The 19,944-nt window shown below is 32.6% G+C and overlaps 2 protein-coding genes across 2 annotated transcripts; both read left to right on the forward strand.

Annotated features, from left to right (window-relative positions):
- Positions 1-3,902: 3,902 nt before the first annotated feature.
- TRIADDRAFT_24577 (uncharacterized protein) lies at positions 3,903-6,719 on the forward strand (the record flags this gene model as incomplete). Its single annotated transcript, XM_002111453.1, has 9 exons — positions 3,903-4,184; positions 4,312-4,470; positions 4,611-4,793; positions 5,211-5,330; positions 5,421-5,585; positions 5,785-5,900; positions 6,060-6,134; positions 6,283-6,340; positions 6,444-6,719. The coding sequence occupies 9 exons, from the start codon at positions 3,903-3,905 to the stop codon at positions 6,717-6,719; spliced, it is 1,434 nt and encodes a 477-aa protein (XP_002111489.1).
- A 5,064-nt stretch (positions 6,720-11,783) lies between these two features.
- Positions 11,784-14,668, forward strand: TRIADDRAFT_55559 (uncharacterized protein; the record flags this gene model as incomplete). Its single annotated transcript, XM_002111454.1, has 5 exons — positions 11,784-11,903; positions 13,306-13,377; positions 13,493-13,594; positions 14,011-14,139; positions 14,558-14,668. 5 exons carry the CDS (start codon positions 11,784-11,786, stop codon positions 14,666-14,668), a joined length of 534 nt encoding a protein of 177 aa, XP_002111490.1.
- Between the last annotated feature and the right edge of the window lie 5,276 nt (positions 14,669-19,944).

Consider the following 19,944-nt stretch of genomic DNA (forward strand, 5'->3'; position numbering starts at 1 on the left):
CAACTAATAGCAATATTACTATACCACCTGTAATATGAAGAACAATAGCAATCTAATCACGATATAATTGTATTAGCCAGCAGTAAATTGATAGTTATCGTTTAAAACATGCCTCTTCTAACAATAATCAATTAGCTGTATTATGCTACCAAATTTTTGACTGTGTCTTTACCATAGCAATAAGTCAAATCATGCTATATGTTGACGGAATGAATGGATTAATTGAATCTCCTGAGACCATTACTTGGATTTATTCACTTACTGCGTCGAAGGTATCTTTTTGAATTTATAAATTGAAAGGGAAAATAATTTTAATTTATTCGGATATCTCAATCAGCAATTTATTATTAATACTGCCTAGCACAATATTGTAACTGTAAAGACGTTTATGACTCTTTTATTTGGATCTGTATGCTTTTAATATTCTAAGAAACTAATGAAATCTATTTTACCTCTACAGTATTTTATGGTAGCTAAGACCGCATTAAAGCTGTTGATAATTTTTCTTGAATATGCCGAAACAAACGGAGCAATCTTAAGAAATGCAGCCATTGATGTCGATGAAGACGACGGTATCAGCAGATATTTATGACCGCAGTAATTTAGACTGCTACCTAATAATAATATCGATAACGATCAATTATCAACATATTACCAATATAATTATTGAAATTTACAATGCAGGGGAAAAACCTTTCGCTAAACTGATGGACATACTACGAGAAAAAACTGGAACAGGCGATCCCACCTTGCCTACCTTAGCACTAACACTAATTAATAAAGTAATAATTACCAATTAATACGTGAATCATATATATATCTGTTATAATCTCCATATTTTAATTTATTTTGCAGATATGTGCAGCAGCCGTTGATCAGGATACCTATTATGATATTACTGATGAGCTTGAAGAGCAAGGAATTGAATCTGCTATGAAGGTGATATTTTACTTCTATGAATATAATAATCAAAATAATTTAGTTTGCATGCCTATTAAATGATATTGTAAACATATACTATCGGTTTACCTAAAGTTTCCCTAGCAAAATTGTAAAAAGTACAATATATCATGACTTTTACCCACTATACCGTATATTAAACAGAAATTACAAAACAAGCCTAAAGTTCCTGCAGATCTCCAAGATCAGATACTAGTGTATGAGGTAATCAGAGAACATCATTTTGTTTATAGAACTTCTGTTTATTTAGCAAGTAAGGCTATATCGCTATAAGTATAGTAATCAATGCTAACACGTTACTATCCTTATGCTGCACTAGACGACGCTTAAAATTGAAGATGGCGAGGATATTTCAGAAGAAATTATGGCAAAGTAAGGAACAATAATATTAAGGCCAGAGGAAAACTTGTATTTCTTCTTCAAGATATATTTCAGTCCTTTACTGTACTTTGCCACATTGAACACTTTAAATTTCTCGGCACTAATTAATACATGTATCATTTTATGATTACTGATTATAAGAGTATATTATTGCTTCTTATGGATTATAAAAGTAAGTTAATTAATATCACAAATAATACTTAAAAGTATTTATTATCTAATTTATCAGATTGTCCAACTATGGAGTGAGAAAACGAATGGATGCTTGTAAGATGATTGTGACATACGTATTTGTTGTTAAATAAAAATTTAGCTTATAATCCTTTATAATTTATAGTGTTAGCTGAAGTACGACATGCCATATTATGCAATTTGTCCCTTAGATTATAATTTAGTAAATCATCATGTAGTAATCACAAGAATGAGCTAACTTTTCGACTTTATTAGCTCCTGCTAGAGGTAGATCTCAATCTGAAGACGTTGGTAAACGTCGACTTTCTGGAAACTCTATTCCCGAGTTAACCGAAGAACAACAACCTGAACTTAAATATCACGGGCCAAAGTATGTACTACATTATAAAATAATACAGTATAAACACATAGTAAAGCATTCAATATCTTCGAAATAATCAATCATACTTCTCATAAAGTGTATGTAAATATAAAAAGATTTCGTTATATTTATGATTGCAATATGATTAAGACAAAATTACTTTTCATACTTAATAGAATGAACGATAACATTTATCTGGCAAATAAAAAGAGACCAATCCATCATTCTCGATCTCCTGCAAGAAAGATGTCTCCTAGTATAATCGATTCCAAACTTGGTTCAAATGAAAATAGACGACCATCAATTGATTCTGTTGTTGCTTCAGAGAATCGTTACTCAGCTATCTCTGATAGTTCTAAGCAAATTTTACAGAAATCGTCCGACGTACTACGATCTAGATCAAGTTCATCTGATTCTACTGCTAGCAGTAGTAGCAGCTATAGTTCCCAAGGCCCTCTAAATAGACCTGAAATTACAAGTAGTGGTACTGAACGTAAAAGAAGAGGGATTAAGATTGATACTAGTAAGAACATAAAGTTGACACCTTCAGTACCAAAGAGGGATTCAAGTCGAAGTAAGTAACTCTATTTTTCAAGCTTTACAAAAAATCTGAAATAAATAATTTTATATTATATATAATCAAGGCTATTATAGGATAAAAACCTAAATTTAAAGTATGTTTGCGATAGGTGCAGTTCACAAACCTGTACAAGATATTCATCAAAGCAGTCAAGAAATACCAAGTCATCCACGTGTTGATAATACCACTCCTAGCAGAAATCTTAATTTAAATATTGAAAAACGCGATCTTATACCTGCTGGACGTTTCACCCGTAAAGGTATAAGCAATAGACCTGTACTTTTACGAAGTGCCCATCCCGATTATAACGCAATCAACGAAGGCACTATCAATAGGGACGATAATATTGAAAATGCGAACGAACAAGAAACACAACCAACAATTACGAATTCCTCGGTTTCATATACTGGTTCAAGTACAGTTTCAGAAAAAGTAATAACTAGAGTATCAAGCGCAGAGACAATAACAGAAAAAGTAATAACTAGAAAATCAAGTGTAGATACAGTACCAGAAAAAGAAACAGCAAGAAAGTCATCTGTAGCATTAATTCGCCGCAGTCCATCGTTAAGTACTGAAGACCAGAAGCGATTGCAAGATCTACCACAGGTTACAAGCTATGAAAACGATGAAGATCATGACTTGAATAAAGGTAGTATAACAACAACAAACCATAATGATATTGGTAGAGGCGTAGATATCGATTTAGATGACCAGAAGATATCAAAGATGAACGAAGAACAAAATAATATAATAGAAAATGAAACATATAATACGAACGAATCAAACCAAAAGCAGGAAATTGATCGAAAGCCTGAAGGTGATCAGGAAAAATACCGTAGGAAGAAACCAAAGCAAAATATGAGACAAATGAGAAAGACACGCTATATGACATTATCTGGCTTCCGTGATGAGGATGGACAGCCGGCTAAGCAAGGCATAGACAATAAAGCTTGGCTTATGAATATGCTGTATTCACAAGGTACACCTGGTGTTTCTACAAATAGAGACAACATAATTTCGGGCAATCAAGAAGAAGACTTAGCACTTACCTCTGTTCAAATGACTGCTGATAAATTTGAATTCGGAAGTGAAAAAGCACCTGAGATAAAAAGTTCTTCCCTTGACGAAGATTCGACATCGAACAAGCTTAGTAAAATTAAATCATCGCTAGGGCTGGGATCTATTGATGTTAATGTAACACCAGGACCAGTAGCAACGACGGAAGAGAACGAGTCCTCTGAAATATTAGATGACGAACTGCCATTTGAAAGAATGGATATCTTACCAGAGAGGCCATTAGTAATTGGAGATTTAAATTTTACTGACTTAACTGATGAAGATGATGTAGATAATTTAATTGCAAGTGTTATTATATCACCTACTACTGTAACACCATTAGCAGGTGGCATTCCTCCACCGCCACCTCCAATGCCACTAGGTGGGCCAGGTGCACCTCCTCCACCCCCACCACCTCCACCGCCAGGAGCACCTCCACCACCACCACCGCCAGGTCCTTCTGGATCTCATGGTACTTTATTATTATCACCAGATAAATCAAAAACGAAACTGATACGATTACACTGGGAAGAAATTAGACCTATCTCGACTAATATCGATGCAACAATTTGGAAATCGTTATCTACAATTAATATCGATAAAGAAGAATTGGGACGTCTTTTCGAAGCGAAAGCTAGAAGCCCAATAAATAAAGTAAACTACGGATCTTATTGTAAACTTTGTCATTATTATAGAAAAATTAAAAGTAATTTAGAAATAATGTTGATTATAAGGATTTACATCCTAATTTACATTAATTCCTTTTACTTCCTTGCCACAGCCAAGTGACTCGATTCAAAAAAAAGAAAACATTATTGTATTAGATAGCAAAAGATCTAATGGTATTAATATTGCACTTGTAAAATTGCCACCTGTCAATACCATCAAATCTGCTATTTTAAAAATGGACAATGAATGCATAAATAGGGAAGGAATTGAGGTGGGTTCAAGGCTAATAATTTTAAGATAAAGATATACTTGCTGAATACCAATTACAAAATTGGTACATGCTATCTATTAAGATTAAAATGACATTGTTAACTTTTGTAATATAACAGTAAAAATCGATTATTTTTTTAGCGATTACTGAGCTTAATTCCTACAACTGAAGAAATTTCTAAAATTGCTGAAGCAGTGGTAGAAAATCCTGGTATACCTCTAGCTACAGCTGAAGCTTTTCTACAAACTATATCAACAATTCCGGAGCTGGAAGCTCGATTAAGACTATGGGCTTTTAAGATTGATTACGGTATCATCGAAAAGGTAGGTCATTTGTAGGTTGTAGATCAAATACTTTATCATTAGTCGATCATGATTTAGCCTTTATTCCGATGTTAAAATATTATAGCTACCCTACTATTCCATCTAGTCAATTATTAGCACTAAATATTAAAATCATCATTCCTAAGTTTCGAAATTTCTGCCTTAAGGTGCCATTTATATATTTTTAATATCCTGAGAGAAGTACTTATACGCGTATACGTAGTATTACATGAAAATAAAATACACATTGGATAAATTGCAATCTTATTTAAATACGATATATACAAATCATTTATACATAAAATATGTAATGTGCCTATACCAATTATGAATAACTCTTTTTAGAGAATAATTTCTATATATTTAGCCGTGGATTATGGTTTGACTGTGTTCAATTTTTTAATTAATCAATTATAGGGAGCTGCTGAAGCACTCATGGACTTGAAGCAAGGTCTTAAGCAGTTGCAAGAATCTGAAACATTTAAATATACTTTATCTACAATTCTGACTGTTGGCAATACCTTAAATGGGAAAAATGTAAGTATAAAAAACGATACTAAATATTTTATTTCTTTTATGGCTATTTCTAAGTATGACACGAACTATGTCATTTCGTGCATGTTTTAGGCTGCAGGCTTTAGCCTGAATTATCTGACTAAGATACCAGAAATCAAAGATACTACAACTAACAAACAGTCACTTTTAACGCACGTGGCAAAAATTGTCATGAGTCAATATCCTGACAGTTCAGATTTATACAGTGATTTTGGTGCCTTACACCGATCTGCTAAGGTATCATGTTACGTGTCGCTTAGTAACGTATAGATGTGAAATTGCATCTTAAGCGTTAATTAATGTGCCTTTTTCTTAGACGTAAATTTAACAATCCAACAATAAAAATTATAATAGCTTACATCGCGATTTTGAAGCGATCATATCATTGCCATAAGTTTATCTTGTGTGTCTCAAATTATCTATTTTGTACGTGTAGGTGGATTTCGAAGAACTCGAAATTGGCTTAGTTCAATTAGAGAAAGACTGCAAGGCGGCTTGGATTTATTTACGAGCTATAGTCAAACATGACTCAAAATCATCAATAAAACCTATGTTAGATTTAGTAGAACGTTTAAAATTTATAAGAAATACAATAATATATACTAGATTCAACAATAGGAACTAAGCTAAAGCAAAAATATCCCTTCTTTACTTCTAATTTAATAATGGTACAACAATTCTGATAACTGATTTCGATCTTCTTACCTCTAGCATGACAGAATTTCTTACCGATGTTGGCGAACGATTACTTGTTCTTAAAGTTGTTTATACAAGGATATTAAATCGGTAATATAATTTATAACGAATTATTTGAAGCAATAGCGATATGTGAATGCTTATCTAATTTTACGCAAAGTTAAAGATAGTGAAATTGGAATCCAATGTGATGAATTATCATTTATTCAGAGCTAATATGTATATCAATTACCCTTAGATTCAATAATCTGTTGCTTTTTTATGGATTTACGAAAAGCATCGTTAAGGATATGAGGGTAAATATGAACAAATCCTTTTCAAATTTAAATCTATCGCGAAAATGATCATAACGGATGTTCGCTAGAACTTAGTATTTTCCATTTTTTATTTCCCTTCTAGATCAACGACTTCTTGAAAATTGTAACCGAGTTTTCCTTAGAATATAAAACTGTTAAAGGAAAGTTACTAGACCAAGCACGAAAGAAAGAAGTCCAACGTAAACGTAGCGAAACTAGAGGAAGATTAATTACAGACGTAAGTATCATACAGACACTAGAAACGAATTGTACCAAATATAATGAGAAGGTTTTTATTAAAATCTTGGCTACAAAAATCTTCTCGGTTCCAATATTAGATTGTATTAATACATTAATGATCCGTAATTTCCATCAATAGGACAATAAAATAAGACCCACATCAAAGGAAGCTCTTAACGTAAGTGCTCTTGAAAATGTACTTGGTAAGGGCAATGTATCGGAAGGCGGTCTAGGCCGTAGGCGCAGAAAAGATTTAGCAACGAATCAAGTAAGAGATAGTAGCCTATCACGCGATAGTGCCGATGATGCAGTACTAGATGAAATTGTCAAGACAGCATCTAAACAAAATCCTAGAAGTGGAAGAGGACCACGTAAAAAAACCGCTCATAAGGATCGTAAATCAAGTAAGCGTAGTTGCAAGTATTCGTATTTTTGACATCTAAAAGAAGTAGAGAGAATTACTACAATATAAACTAGTGAATTATTACTTTACATAAAGTTATAAACAATTTATGCCAATACGTTTGTATTTTATGTTTATTTACAATTTATTAAAATCTAGTGCGAAGAACTATCAAAGGTGGTATAGATAACGAAGATCTTATAACTGCTGCCCTACTGAAGCAACAACAAAATGCCTAAGTCATCTAATTTATCACTCGCAAGATATATCCATTCATTATCGTTGGATTATATTCATGAAAGCGGTTCACATGAGATAATTGCTTATCTAAAATCAAATTTAACTGACTTAAAATTGGATTCTACAGTATTATCATCTGCATAACAATAACATTTTAATAGGTCCGTTTCTTACATTTGTGTATCTTTATAAAATTATAATGCTCCTATAATTTCCCTACTGTCATTTTATATTTTAAATCGATAATTTTGAGATAACTGCGATGGCCTAGCCATTTATTACATATTGAGTTTAATTTTTAAGCATTAATATTATTGTTATAAACAGCAAAGACAATGATAATCTGTGTAAATGCATGCGTACGTTTACCGTAATTCTAACTTATCAACGAAAAATTTTTCATGAAAATTTTAGCTGTTTTTTATTGCTACTCACAATGATGTACTTTTGTGATTGATCGTTTTTTGTAATATTATTTTTATTATAACATTTTAACTCTTAATATGAATTTTAAATGCAAATATCTATTCACGTTTGGTGATATGTTCACGATCTACTTTAAATTTTTTTCGTACAGTTTGATATTAACTAACATATAACACTATCTATGTTTAAGAGATTGCTATAAATTGTAAATATCAATTTTCAAAACGATGAGACTGGCACCATGTAGTTACATTATTTTGAAATGCCATTAAGGAGAGTATTATATCGGTATCACTTTTCTATCTAACCGTATGCCTTGCATATTTTTGGCAATTATGTATGTTAAAGGAATACCAAAATTGTTTTAATATACTTGTTACCATTCCAATGCAATGCAGTAACTATTAATTATAGGAAACTGTATTTAAGGCTTAATATTTATAAATTTGAAGTGAAAAGAATTAATTATAACATTTATTATTCGTTAAAAGTACTGTTCGTAGAATTTTTATGTCACAAGCCTAGTTTTTTTAACTGAATTCGGTTAGGCATATACATAGACTACTAGAAGGTAATCTTTTAGTAGCACATATGTCATATATGACTTATGAGTATTATACTCGTAAAACTATACAGTTAGCAACATTCGAATTGCGTAGCTTATATTTTATGATGCATTAATCTTCTATATAAGTGTTGATACGACAGCACTGCAGCTACTGCTGTATGGTTTCTTCAAGTAATAAAATAATTTCCATCACAGGTATATACCAAAGTTAGGGTGATATGTGAGTTTACATTTAGAATCATATAGGTGAACTCCTTTGTTGTATTGTGTAGTATGGGGTACTTTATATAACAGTATCTGACTATTTTCTAGTTTACGATCATCGTTTACCAGGAAATATATGTGGTATGGCATAAACATCAATACTAAGTTAAATAATAACTGTTGAAGGGAGCACAGTTAGAACAGATTGCATTTTCATTTCTGTATCATAAATAAATTACAAAATCACAATTATCGCATAACATTTGCAAACTTTATTAACTGTAAACACGGACGAATACATAAGCTAATTCAGTACTACCTACGAATTTACAGTATACTGCCATAGTAACATAGAACAGCAATTTCTCTGAATGTATTTGAAATTCTTTGATTAAAGGACTGGAAAATGCCTGAATCAAAGTTTCTTGAGCAAATCAAGTTCTTAAATCACCGATACCCTAGCAAGCAATATTATAAATTTACTGCAAAGACATTATGATTTAATAGCCGAGGATGAGATTAAAACTAGGTAGCTAAATACATCAAGACACATAAAACGAAACTGCTGAGCTACTAAATTATAAAATCAAATACTTATCATAACTTATGTTGTAGGCCATTCACTAGCAAGATCAACTATTAATGCAATCACTATCAAGATTAATTAAGCCAGACAAGAGTCAAACAATACACTAATGACTGAATCTCTCCTGTCTTTCATGATTTTTAGACGACTAAGAACATTGGTAGAGCAGGGATGATGATACTTAGACCTACTATATATTTGTTTATTCATATCTTGTCTTATATTGACATGGTATCGGTTAATAGGATAAAGTTATGATGATAAAATAGTATCTTATCATGTAAAGATAATGATAGCATATAAAGTCATCTACGATTACAAAAGGTTATGATTGACCCATCTTTCTATTTGTCTATCTATATCGACTATTGTATAATGATCATATAAGTATATTTCTTATTCACATATGATGATAACTGTAATGATGGCATATAGAGCTTCCCACGATTAGGATAGGTTACGATTGATGTATATTTTATTCGGTTATTTATGCTGAAGTTATACAATGACAATAAAAAATTACATAATCGTATTTCTTATCTAAATATGATGACAACGATATCAAATTAAATTTTCTATGATATAACGATTTCTGATTGATCCATGTTTCTATTTATCTATCGACATTGAAGCTATATCATGATGATAAAATAATTACACGAGTGCATTTCTTACCTACATATGATGATAATGACAGCATATACGTAGTATTTGTCTACAATTACAACAAATAATGATCGATCCATATTTCTATTCATTTATCTATATTAAAAGTATACCATAATCATTTTCTTGAAAGTATTTCTTATTGACATATGACAATAATTAATAATAGCATATAGAATTAATGTGATCGATCTATATTATCTTGTGTTCTTTTATCTATATTAAATGCACACTATAATTACATGGGTACATTTCTTATTTGCATGTGATGATAATGATAGCATATAGAATTACATATGATCGATCTATATTTCTATTCTTTGATTTACAGTACATTAAATGTATACGATAGTTACATGGGTACATTTCTTATTTGCAAGTGATGATAATTATGATAACATATAGAATAAAAACGATCGATCCATATTTCTGTTCCTTTATCTATATTAGAGGTATAGCATAATAACTATATAAACGCATTTCCTATTCCCATATTATAATGATAGCATACAGAATTAATGTGATCGATTCATATTCTGTTCCTATATCTATTTTAAAGTTATAGCATAATAATTACTTGAATGTATTTCTTATGTACATTGTACATATAACGATAGCGATAACATATAGAATTTTCTACATTATAACAAACAGGTTGCAATCGACCCCATTTCTATTTGTCTATCTACAGTATATTAAAGTTATTGCATAATGATGATATAAGTCTATTTCTTAACCGCTATTTATGATAATGAAAGCATAAAACGTTCAAAAGCGTCCAAAGGGATCACTCTTTCTAACAGGAAGCCTATGCAATTTTTTATAATCATAACACTCACTGTAATACAAATGGCCACAATATAGGAGGATTCAAGTAGAACCATAATAGCTTCTGCGTTGGAACATATAACCAATAACGATATCATGTAGAGGTAAACAGTGCTCAATTCTAGATCACTTCGCTCAGAAGTAGGAATTCTACCCCAAATGGCAGCACATAGAATAAATAATTTGCCAAAATTAGCTAGCAATAAACCACGAACAACAATCTTTCTATCACGCTGTTTGTATGTTGTTAAAGTAGGCAAGTAAACGACAATACGATACATGAGTTGGAAAGACAGTATAAAGAGTATGGTGGAAATGATAAAATAATAATAATAACGTAACTCTAGCTTGAAATAATCATTTTGTCCACTGACAGAGAGATTGGTATTATAATGACGAGCATAAGCATCGGATAAGCAACCTATAGCAGTTAATCTCCAATGAAAATTAACTTGACTATTAAATAACCAATGCCGGTAAGCAGCTGCTTTATGAAGTAGTAAATCAACAAATAGCGCCATAGCATCATATTCCACATATTTATCCACATCCTTTTTGCAATACTTGCAAATGGCTAATCTGGAGGCGCCATTGGAGAAAATTTTAAATAATTTTTCTATCGGGCAACCACACTCAACACAGATTAAACTTTGAGCATCAAATGTCTTTTCTGAAGTCATTTTCCTTCTCCAATTTTTATTCTACTCTTCTATCGACTCCAATTCGTTTAATCCTAGGTCGTAAAAGCATTTCATTCAGCTCTTCTTCCTAGCTGATTTCATTACGATCGCATAGCAAGATATTTCACGTACAAGGGTAGTTATCTACTGCTCGATAAAAGTCTATATCCAAATCTTCTGCTAATACTAGCTAAGATCTATCTTAAAGCGATCTATTCGAGCTTGAAAGCATGAAAAATAGTGAAGTAAATCCAATTTTAAGCAAGTCGTGAGCAGAAATGCTGCGCCATTTTGAAGCAGCAGCAGCAGCAGCTCGCTCCTGTTATCTGCAAGAAATCTTCATACTACTAGCTGGTCGTGCATTGACTTGAAGGAGATTATACGAGCGTGTAATCATGTACGGAGCATACAATAGCATGCAGCATTGCTCACCATAGAGTTTCTATCTAATCATTGCAGGTGGATAGAATTTACTGTAAGACGTACTCAACTTAGCGTTATGGTATAGCCAATCGATTGCAGTACGGTATTATACAGTATACTACAATACAGTATAAGAATATCGCCGTAAACGTACAGTACTGCAGTATAGTCAAGAAGTCATGGCGACGGCAGCTGATGGCAGCGATGATGTAGAGGAAATGGAATTATCCACCGAAGAAATGGCCAATAGATTGTCCGAAGTCTATGCTACTTACCCAGTTGTTAACGTTGATGGCCAAGTAAGTTGTAGCTTGTGAATACCAGTTGAAAGATACGATTAGAATTAGCATTAACCGAGTCGAGTGAGCGATATTTGAGGCAGATTGCAGCGCTAGTGCTAATCTTATTGGTTGTCCTTTGATAATAATTATTGCTATAATTATTGCTATAATTGCCTTGGAATAACGCTAAAATAACCTTAATGCAAGACTATCGAGTTGCCCAGATCCACAGTATTGTAACAATCATCTTTCATGTATCCGGTATTAAGCTTATGATTGCTGATGCTCTGTATAAACAATTGAGTTTGAAAATCAAGTTGGAAGGTTGATCTTTAAGAGTCTTCCTAAATTATTTTAAATTTGGACACAAATTATCCCATAAAACTACGATAGCAAGGTATATTAGATGGACTATCTCCAGCTAAGGTGTAATGGTCATGGGATAAATGCTAAATAATCGTAATGAAATACTATCCAGTTGCCTACGTCTGCACTTATTGCAAGCATCATCAGAAATGTTGAAATATTGGCCTACTCAACTTGACTGCTATAATTATAATGGAAAAATTGAAGACTACTAATTCTAAAATCGACACAGATTGTTCCATAGAACTATCACAGCAGAGTATATTTGGTAGCTTATTTTGCGTCAAGTTATGATAGTTATGGGATGATGCTAAAGAACCTTAGTGGGATCTATCCAGTCGCCTAAGCTTGAGCTTATTACAAGAATCATCATCAGAAATGTTGCCATTTTGACCTAATCAACTTTACTGCTATGTTAGGGGGTTTAGAACTACTGATTCTAAAATCGACACAGATTCATAGAACTACGATAGTAGAGTATATTAGGTAAACTATCTTAGGCTAAATCATAATTGTCATTACGGTATTTGTTATACAGCTAATAACACTTATATACGAACTTACACAGATTGTGAGATGCCTCTACCATGGAATATGCTAAGTAGCTTTACCTTGAGTTCAGTCATGATGGTCATGGAATAACGCTAGATAACCCTAATGGAATACTATCAAATTGCCCAGGCCCACAATTATTATAAGAATCACCAGAAATGGTACTCAATTTTGTTGCAAAGTTAATGATTACTGAAATTCACAGATTCTCAATTCTCCACATTCATAACAGCAGTTACGATCGATGTAGATATTTAAAATTATTTAGAATGCTTAAAGGTTCTCAAATTAAAGAAGTTCAAGCTATTTATATCGTGCATCAGCAGTCACAAGCTTTATAATAAATACAGTAAAAATGGCTTCTGTAATACAGTAGGTTAAATTATCTTGGGCTAAAGTCACTCCTTTATATCTAATTAAAACATACGTCTATCTCCTACTTTTAGCAACTTTAATTGCCTTGAATCGAGTCATTGTATATGCCATTTTCATCGCATTATAGATTAAGAAATTGGAAGGCAATGTTGAATCGATGTTGCTAAGATTAGATGAATTTAGTAGCCTACTAGATCAGGTAAAGATTCCTAAGAATTGAATTCAACTGCATTTGAAAATGCTTGCTCCTAAATTAAAATCAAACTGTTGACCCCTCATTCAGCTGCGCTTTCGTTTGTTTGTATTTACTGTAGGTGCGGCAAGAATCTGAAAGTGTAACGGAAGGATATCTACCCGAATTGCAGAGTAAATGTATGGAAATGAATAAAGTTTTTGAAAAGGTTGAAAAACTTGAGGTATATTTTAGCTAGTGTTAGCAATATATCATAAATTTTTATAGGATGAAAAATACCCATTTAGAACGATACTATAACTGTCTCAATTAAGCTTTTCGATCTTTATTGGCCTCAAAAGTCTTCAATCGCATACAATGACATAACTATCTATTTACTATTTCTAGTAAAATCTTTATGTATCAAATTTTGTACTGTCGACCTCTCCACTAAGATATATGCGTATATAGAATGAAAACTTATGCTAAGCCTTCCTATAATACAGGATTAATAATGCGACTCCTATAAAAATATACCACCGACTAAAACTTGGATAGATCCACATAGATTAGACGTTGCGACAATAACTTTTGCTAATAACTAATGATTAAACTTTATAATTATATACTACAATATAAGAACTTGTGTATCTCTTTCAGGCATTCGTAAGTATTGTCAGGAGCAATGTTGATGCTATTGAAGAACGTGTAGAATTAGCAGAAAAGGAGCTTGATACTAATACTTTTAAGAAAGCTCTAAGTTCGCTGCCACTTTCTGGATTGTTTTCTGTACGTATTGCCGCATAATTAATAATCGGTTAATGTAAAACCTTTCTTACATTTGAAACTTATCGATATTTTATGTGCCTAGAGTTATATGTACTTTGATCAGGGCTGCATAAAATAGCAATTGTTTACTATACACGAACACAAGTAGAGAATAGATGATACTTAGATACTCTCACCACACTACATTTTTACTGTATACATTTATGCTGTTTTTTGCTTAATCATATAATTTAGTCATGCCATTAGAGCTTATTGCGTCATATCATAGAAACTTTTAAAAAACAATACTTAGAAGTCGTAATCTATTCTTAGTTAAATTGCATTCCATTCTATTGACTTAGCTATCCAATTTAAAATTTTCCATCGCCATAAATATAAACTAAATAATATTCACCGTATATATTTATAATACTCTTAGCGGAAAAAATCTTCGCAACAACCCAACCAGAAAATGCCCACTAAAAATTGGCAACCTCCTGAATTATTTAAGACAGCCGATTATTTTCAAAGTAGCCAAACTGACCAGTAACCTGGAAAATACTCAACCAATTGACTCTATAGAGCCAAGCTTAACGAATAAATCCATTTCCAAGGAGGCAAAGTTTTTCGGAAAATATTGATATCAATCTAATAATTTACTTTTTCCCTGATAACTTACAGCTTGTAAAATAAATTATATTAATTGTACTATTAGGATAAATAATTAGTGATTGTACAGGTATTTTGAAAAAATTTGACTTTATTTAACTCGCGTTAATACATTTTTACATCATCTATACGATAAACTTTCATAAATTATTGAAAACCTGAAAAACAAGTATGACTTATGGTCGTATTAAAAAGAAATAAACGATATCTTTTAAACGAGTACTATGATTTCACAGAATTTGTATCATTGATGAAAGTATCTATGTATTTATCTACTGTGCTACAATACAAGTTATTAAATAATTACAAGTGTTGCCTGTCATAGTTTATAAATAAACTGCCTACCTATCTTTGCAGTAGCTTTAAGTAGGTATTGCATTTTCAACTTAACACACTGTCATTTAAGATGTAATAATGTATTTTTTATGTCCACTTACAGTACAGCGATGTTTTAAATTAACCAGTTACGCCTATTTTGAAATTTATTGACTTATTAAATCACGCAAATACGTAATCTATGTTTTTTTTGATGTACGTGTTTAGTAGTTCATGATATAGACGACGTATTGAGAGCTCACGGTGCCTGTGATACATTTATAGCTCATTTAAGTAGCATTTGCAAACTCTACATAAAGCCAACCTGTAAATACGCAGCCTATGATACATCTAGTAGTACTGGTAGGTCATAGCATACAGTGCATGATGTCTTTAGCAATTTTATAATATACATACAATATATTTAGAGCTGCTACTGATATCCAGACTTCATATTGTACTCGGTGCATTTAGTAGAATCCAATTATCATAGTAAATAGGCACTTTAGTACACGGTATAAAGTTACTGAGCCTCTGACAGGTCTATCAAATGGTAATACTATCTGTTAAATGAGCACATTATCGTAAACCGTCAGCAAAGCGACGGGAGTTTGTACTAGTAATACTAATTTTAAAGCAGCACTCGGCCTGTAAACCCGGATAAAGTACATGATAGGCATTATTAAGAAATAGAGGCTATAATCCTATTATGATGAGCTAGACCCGTTATTGTATTGCACTGGTAGTATTTGTAATATGTATATCCAGTTACTAGTGTTATACAATTAATATATGATGCATTTAACAGTTCCTGATGTAGAAGATGTACACTTGTACAGTATTTACTCAATACTATTTACAGCTCCCAATAAATACGTATTCGATCTATTTAGACCTCATGACGCACGTAGTGAACTTAGCAATCATAAGTTAACATTTGCAAACTGCTGTGTAGTGCTAACGATGAAATACGTAGTCAATGATATTTACAGTATGATACCTCTACTACCTTGGATCATCACACGGATATACTGTCCAACATATGGTGTATTTAACAATCTGTGATGTTGATGATAGATTGAGCAGATAGAGAAAAAGAGCGAATAAAGAGTGCAACTTGTAATGCTTAAAACTGTGTGAAGTTATATTGGACTACAGTAGTAATTAGATTATTAGCGCTTACGATGTACAGTACATGTACATGAGTCAACATCTGCGAACTGCTGCATGCAGTAGTACCAGATACCACTAGATACTATATAGTATCTATAGACCAATTACAGTATATGGCTGTATGCTGTAGTATCTAGAGGTTCATGATAGTACCAACGTGTAGATATACATAGTCAATGATATTTCTAGTAGGTCATAGCAAACTGTATTATAATTATGCTTAGCAGTTGGTGTACACACGTAGCGAAGTAAAGAATGTGGCAGCCCACAAATGGACATCTGTAAACTATTACCAGTAACTACGGAGTCCATGATACGATGATAGATTCGTCTATCTAGTATGACACATTTAGCAGTTGATGAAATATATGTAGAGCTGATGGTGTATACGATGATGCATTCAGTAGTCTACGAGTTGTTACTGTCAACATTAGCAAACTACCAGATGGTGCCAACGGGCGTTGAAACCCCTTGACTGCTAAATATATCGATGGTGTTTACTTCTTTCAGAATGGATGATTATATGACGTATTTAATAGTCCATGATGTATTTAATGACTTTGAAAGCTTTTAATTATACTGTAGTCGTTCATTTTAGAGCTATTCAATAGTCCGATGAGGATTATTGACCGATTTGGACGCTGGAAAGCGCCACTAGAGAGCTCCAACTGCTAGCCCACACATGGAAAGCAAACGTGTCAAATGGACTGTTCTGATCGCAGTACTACGCATGTGCGATGCGTTTTTTGTTTATATAAGGTGGGTATGTCCCTAGGCAGCCACTTAAAAGCCATCAGCTACACAAGTACCCAAACATGGCTTCTATTGATAGTAAATTAACCACGAATACGGATTTTGTATGATAAACTATAGGCTCAATCCGTCAAGCGTATGATTCATCGTCGTCTACACTATACAAAAGTCTATTTTATCAAGTAGCGTTTGAGTAGTAAAAGTCGAAAGCATCACGTTATCCCATCATCAATATATATTTAATCGATATAGTAAATAGAAAGAATAAAATTCATCGAAAAGCCCACGGGAGAACTTAGCTAGTCTTACAGCCATTGATCGACTGGCAAATTTCATCGACTAGTAGCAAGACGGAAAATACTTGGCCTAACATTACCCCTCAAGCCTGAAATTAAACCATTATTAGAGCAAGGTAATCGATTATCATGATGTAAAATTGCGATGGTTAAAACTAATTTTCATCGCTCGGTTTCATGCTTAATCATCGTCAAGGAGACTGTTGTACAATTAGAGTAAATTGATTACACGTTCCATCTCATCTTGGAGAGCATCACTATCGTGTCGAGATGATCATCAACAATCTTTGCAAGCAAGGCTTACGTACTTTACATTGTTTATGATGATATGTTGTGAAAATGAATTAAACGTGCACCATGGTTCTTCATTCGCGCATAATAGAATCTTCTCTTTACCTTATCCGGGAATCGAATTCTACATGGTTATTGGTTTGCAATAGGGCCTATTAAATAGAAACCACAACTAGATATAGTATAATGATTGCTAGTAATCGCTATATTTCTTATACGACATCTTCTAAAAGTGAAATTGATGGGTGATAAAAATGATCATTCGGCCTTGCTTTAGCAACCATTCTGTCCACCCATTAGCAACTGCCCTCTTTAATAATGAAACAATAATGGAGTCATCAAGTGTGGTATAGTAAAAGGCATACATTACTCGAAATGGACTACGTAGAAATTTCGAGTAGTCCTTCGTAAAGCTTTTATTGTATCTACTCTCTAGATAGGATAAAATTAGATCTGATGTACGGTAGATCAGAAATCATCGTCCACGCTTCGATGCTAGCCAATGATTCCCATCATACTGTTCGATCCATCAACAACTCCTATCGTATAGTAAAATGTATAGACAACAATGGAGTTATTAAGCGGGGCATAGCACAGCTTTGATGGTGTAGACGATCAAAATGGTGTAAAATGAGATATTTAATAGAATAGAAATTGTCGTTAATATCGCTATCCTAAACAACATATCGTATTATTCCATCAGTTAAGAATTGCCTTCTTTCACAAATTGAAACGCTACACTTGATCCTGCAACTTTCTCAATTTCGAAAGAGCTATCACGCCATACAGATCGATTTCAACTAGCATAAAATGAGTTATAATATAGAATAAAAAGTATCTTTGAATAGCTCTATCCAATACTTTACTAGTACTGTAATATCATGAATAATGACTAAAAGCACACTTATGTTGCTATAGTAAGATCTACTTTCAACACGAGTTGTTTAAATATCACTCTTCAGCCAAACTGAAAAAGACGTAGCCATAAGTAAAATTGACCAGTTTTCTGCTAATTGAACCATACCATCTTTCTCTTCACCTTGTATCGTCAATTTTATAACCTCACGGCTGTATTTTACTCTTATTGCAACACTTTTATTTTGTTAATGATGCTGTACTGTAAATAATTCAAAAAGAGATCGAACAGTCTACGGCTGCAGACAATTTTCAGTTGTTGCACTAGTAATTTGTCAAATAATATCCATTCCAATTCCATACCATAATTTGTACGAGTTGAATAAACCAATAAATCTAATGGCAATCAATTTTAAATAAATCTAATTATGCTAGCAGATGTTGAAACATTTTACTAAAGCATTGACTCCAATATCCTGTTATTAAAACAATTTATATTCATTTTCCCATCATGTCTACGGTAGACGGTCTAGCACGCAACGAAATGTTTTTACAACGTAATCTCTTCGATTTTTTTATCTTCATGCGCTAGCTTACTGTAGTTTCGTTTAGGAAAGTCCACTTTTTACTACAACTAATTTAAAGTCATGGATATTCATTACTTCCTGACCATCTTACAGTACTGGATATGATCATTTTATCTCATAATTCTATGATATAATAATTTTAAACGCTGATAAAGATAAAATATTGCATGTCAAGTTTTATTTGCTTCTCTATTCAACCTCGTACTACCAACTAATCGTTAAGCTAAAGTGTTGAATACAATTCTTTGCAAATGGTCTATTCGTTCCTTATACTCATTCGTTGTAAATCATGGATAAGAAATCTATGTCAATTATTTTACTTCTGGTAGATTATCGTAATAACACATTGTTTCTATTTCCATAGGATTCGTTATAGCCTTAAGATATAGGAAAGATCAATCAGTATGCTGACAACAGGAATTCGTCATAGCTGGAAAACTTTTTTCAAGAGCGCTCTTGCAAGCCCTACATCTACAAAACATGCACTACGATTTACTAGCAATCATCATAATTTATCTCATCAAGCTTATAGCCACTCTCATCCAAGAGTTCTCGTCACAGGTATATTCTTCTACCTTACTTTCTTCTCAATCAGATATTACAGTTCATTCATTAGCCATCGACTTGATAATTAATTATAATGGATGTGAGTGACATAGCACCCTTTTAAATTCAATCCTAAAACTCTGCAGATATCTAAACGTAATTGAAGCTGACCTCATTGATTTCTTGTACTTTGATCGTTAATCTTTTTGTAGCCATCGAACAAGGTAATATGCAGGCATCCTGCAGTTATCACGATGATCGGCACGAATATTTTATTGTCTTCCCGTCAAGTAGTTATGTTATTTTAGCCACAATTGAATGTCAATCATCGATTAAATTGT

This window comes from Trichoplax adhaerens, genomic scaffold, assembly GCF_000150275.1.
Source record: "Trichoplax adhaerens TRIADscaffold_4 genomic scaffold, whole genome shotgun sequence".
Taxonomy (NCBI): domain Eukaryota; kingdom Metazoa; phylum Placozoa; class Uniplacotomia; order Trichoplacea; family Trichoplacidae; genus Trichoplax; species Trichoplax adhaerens.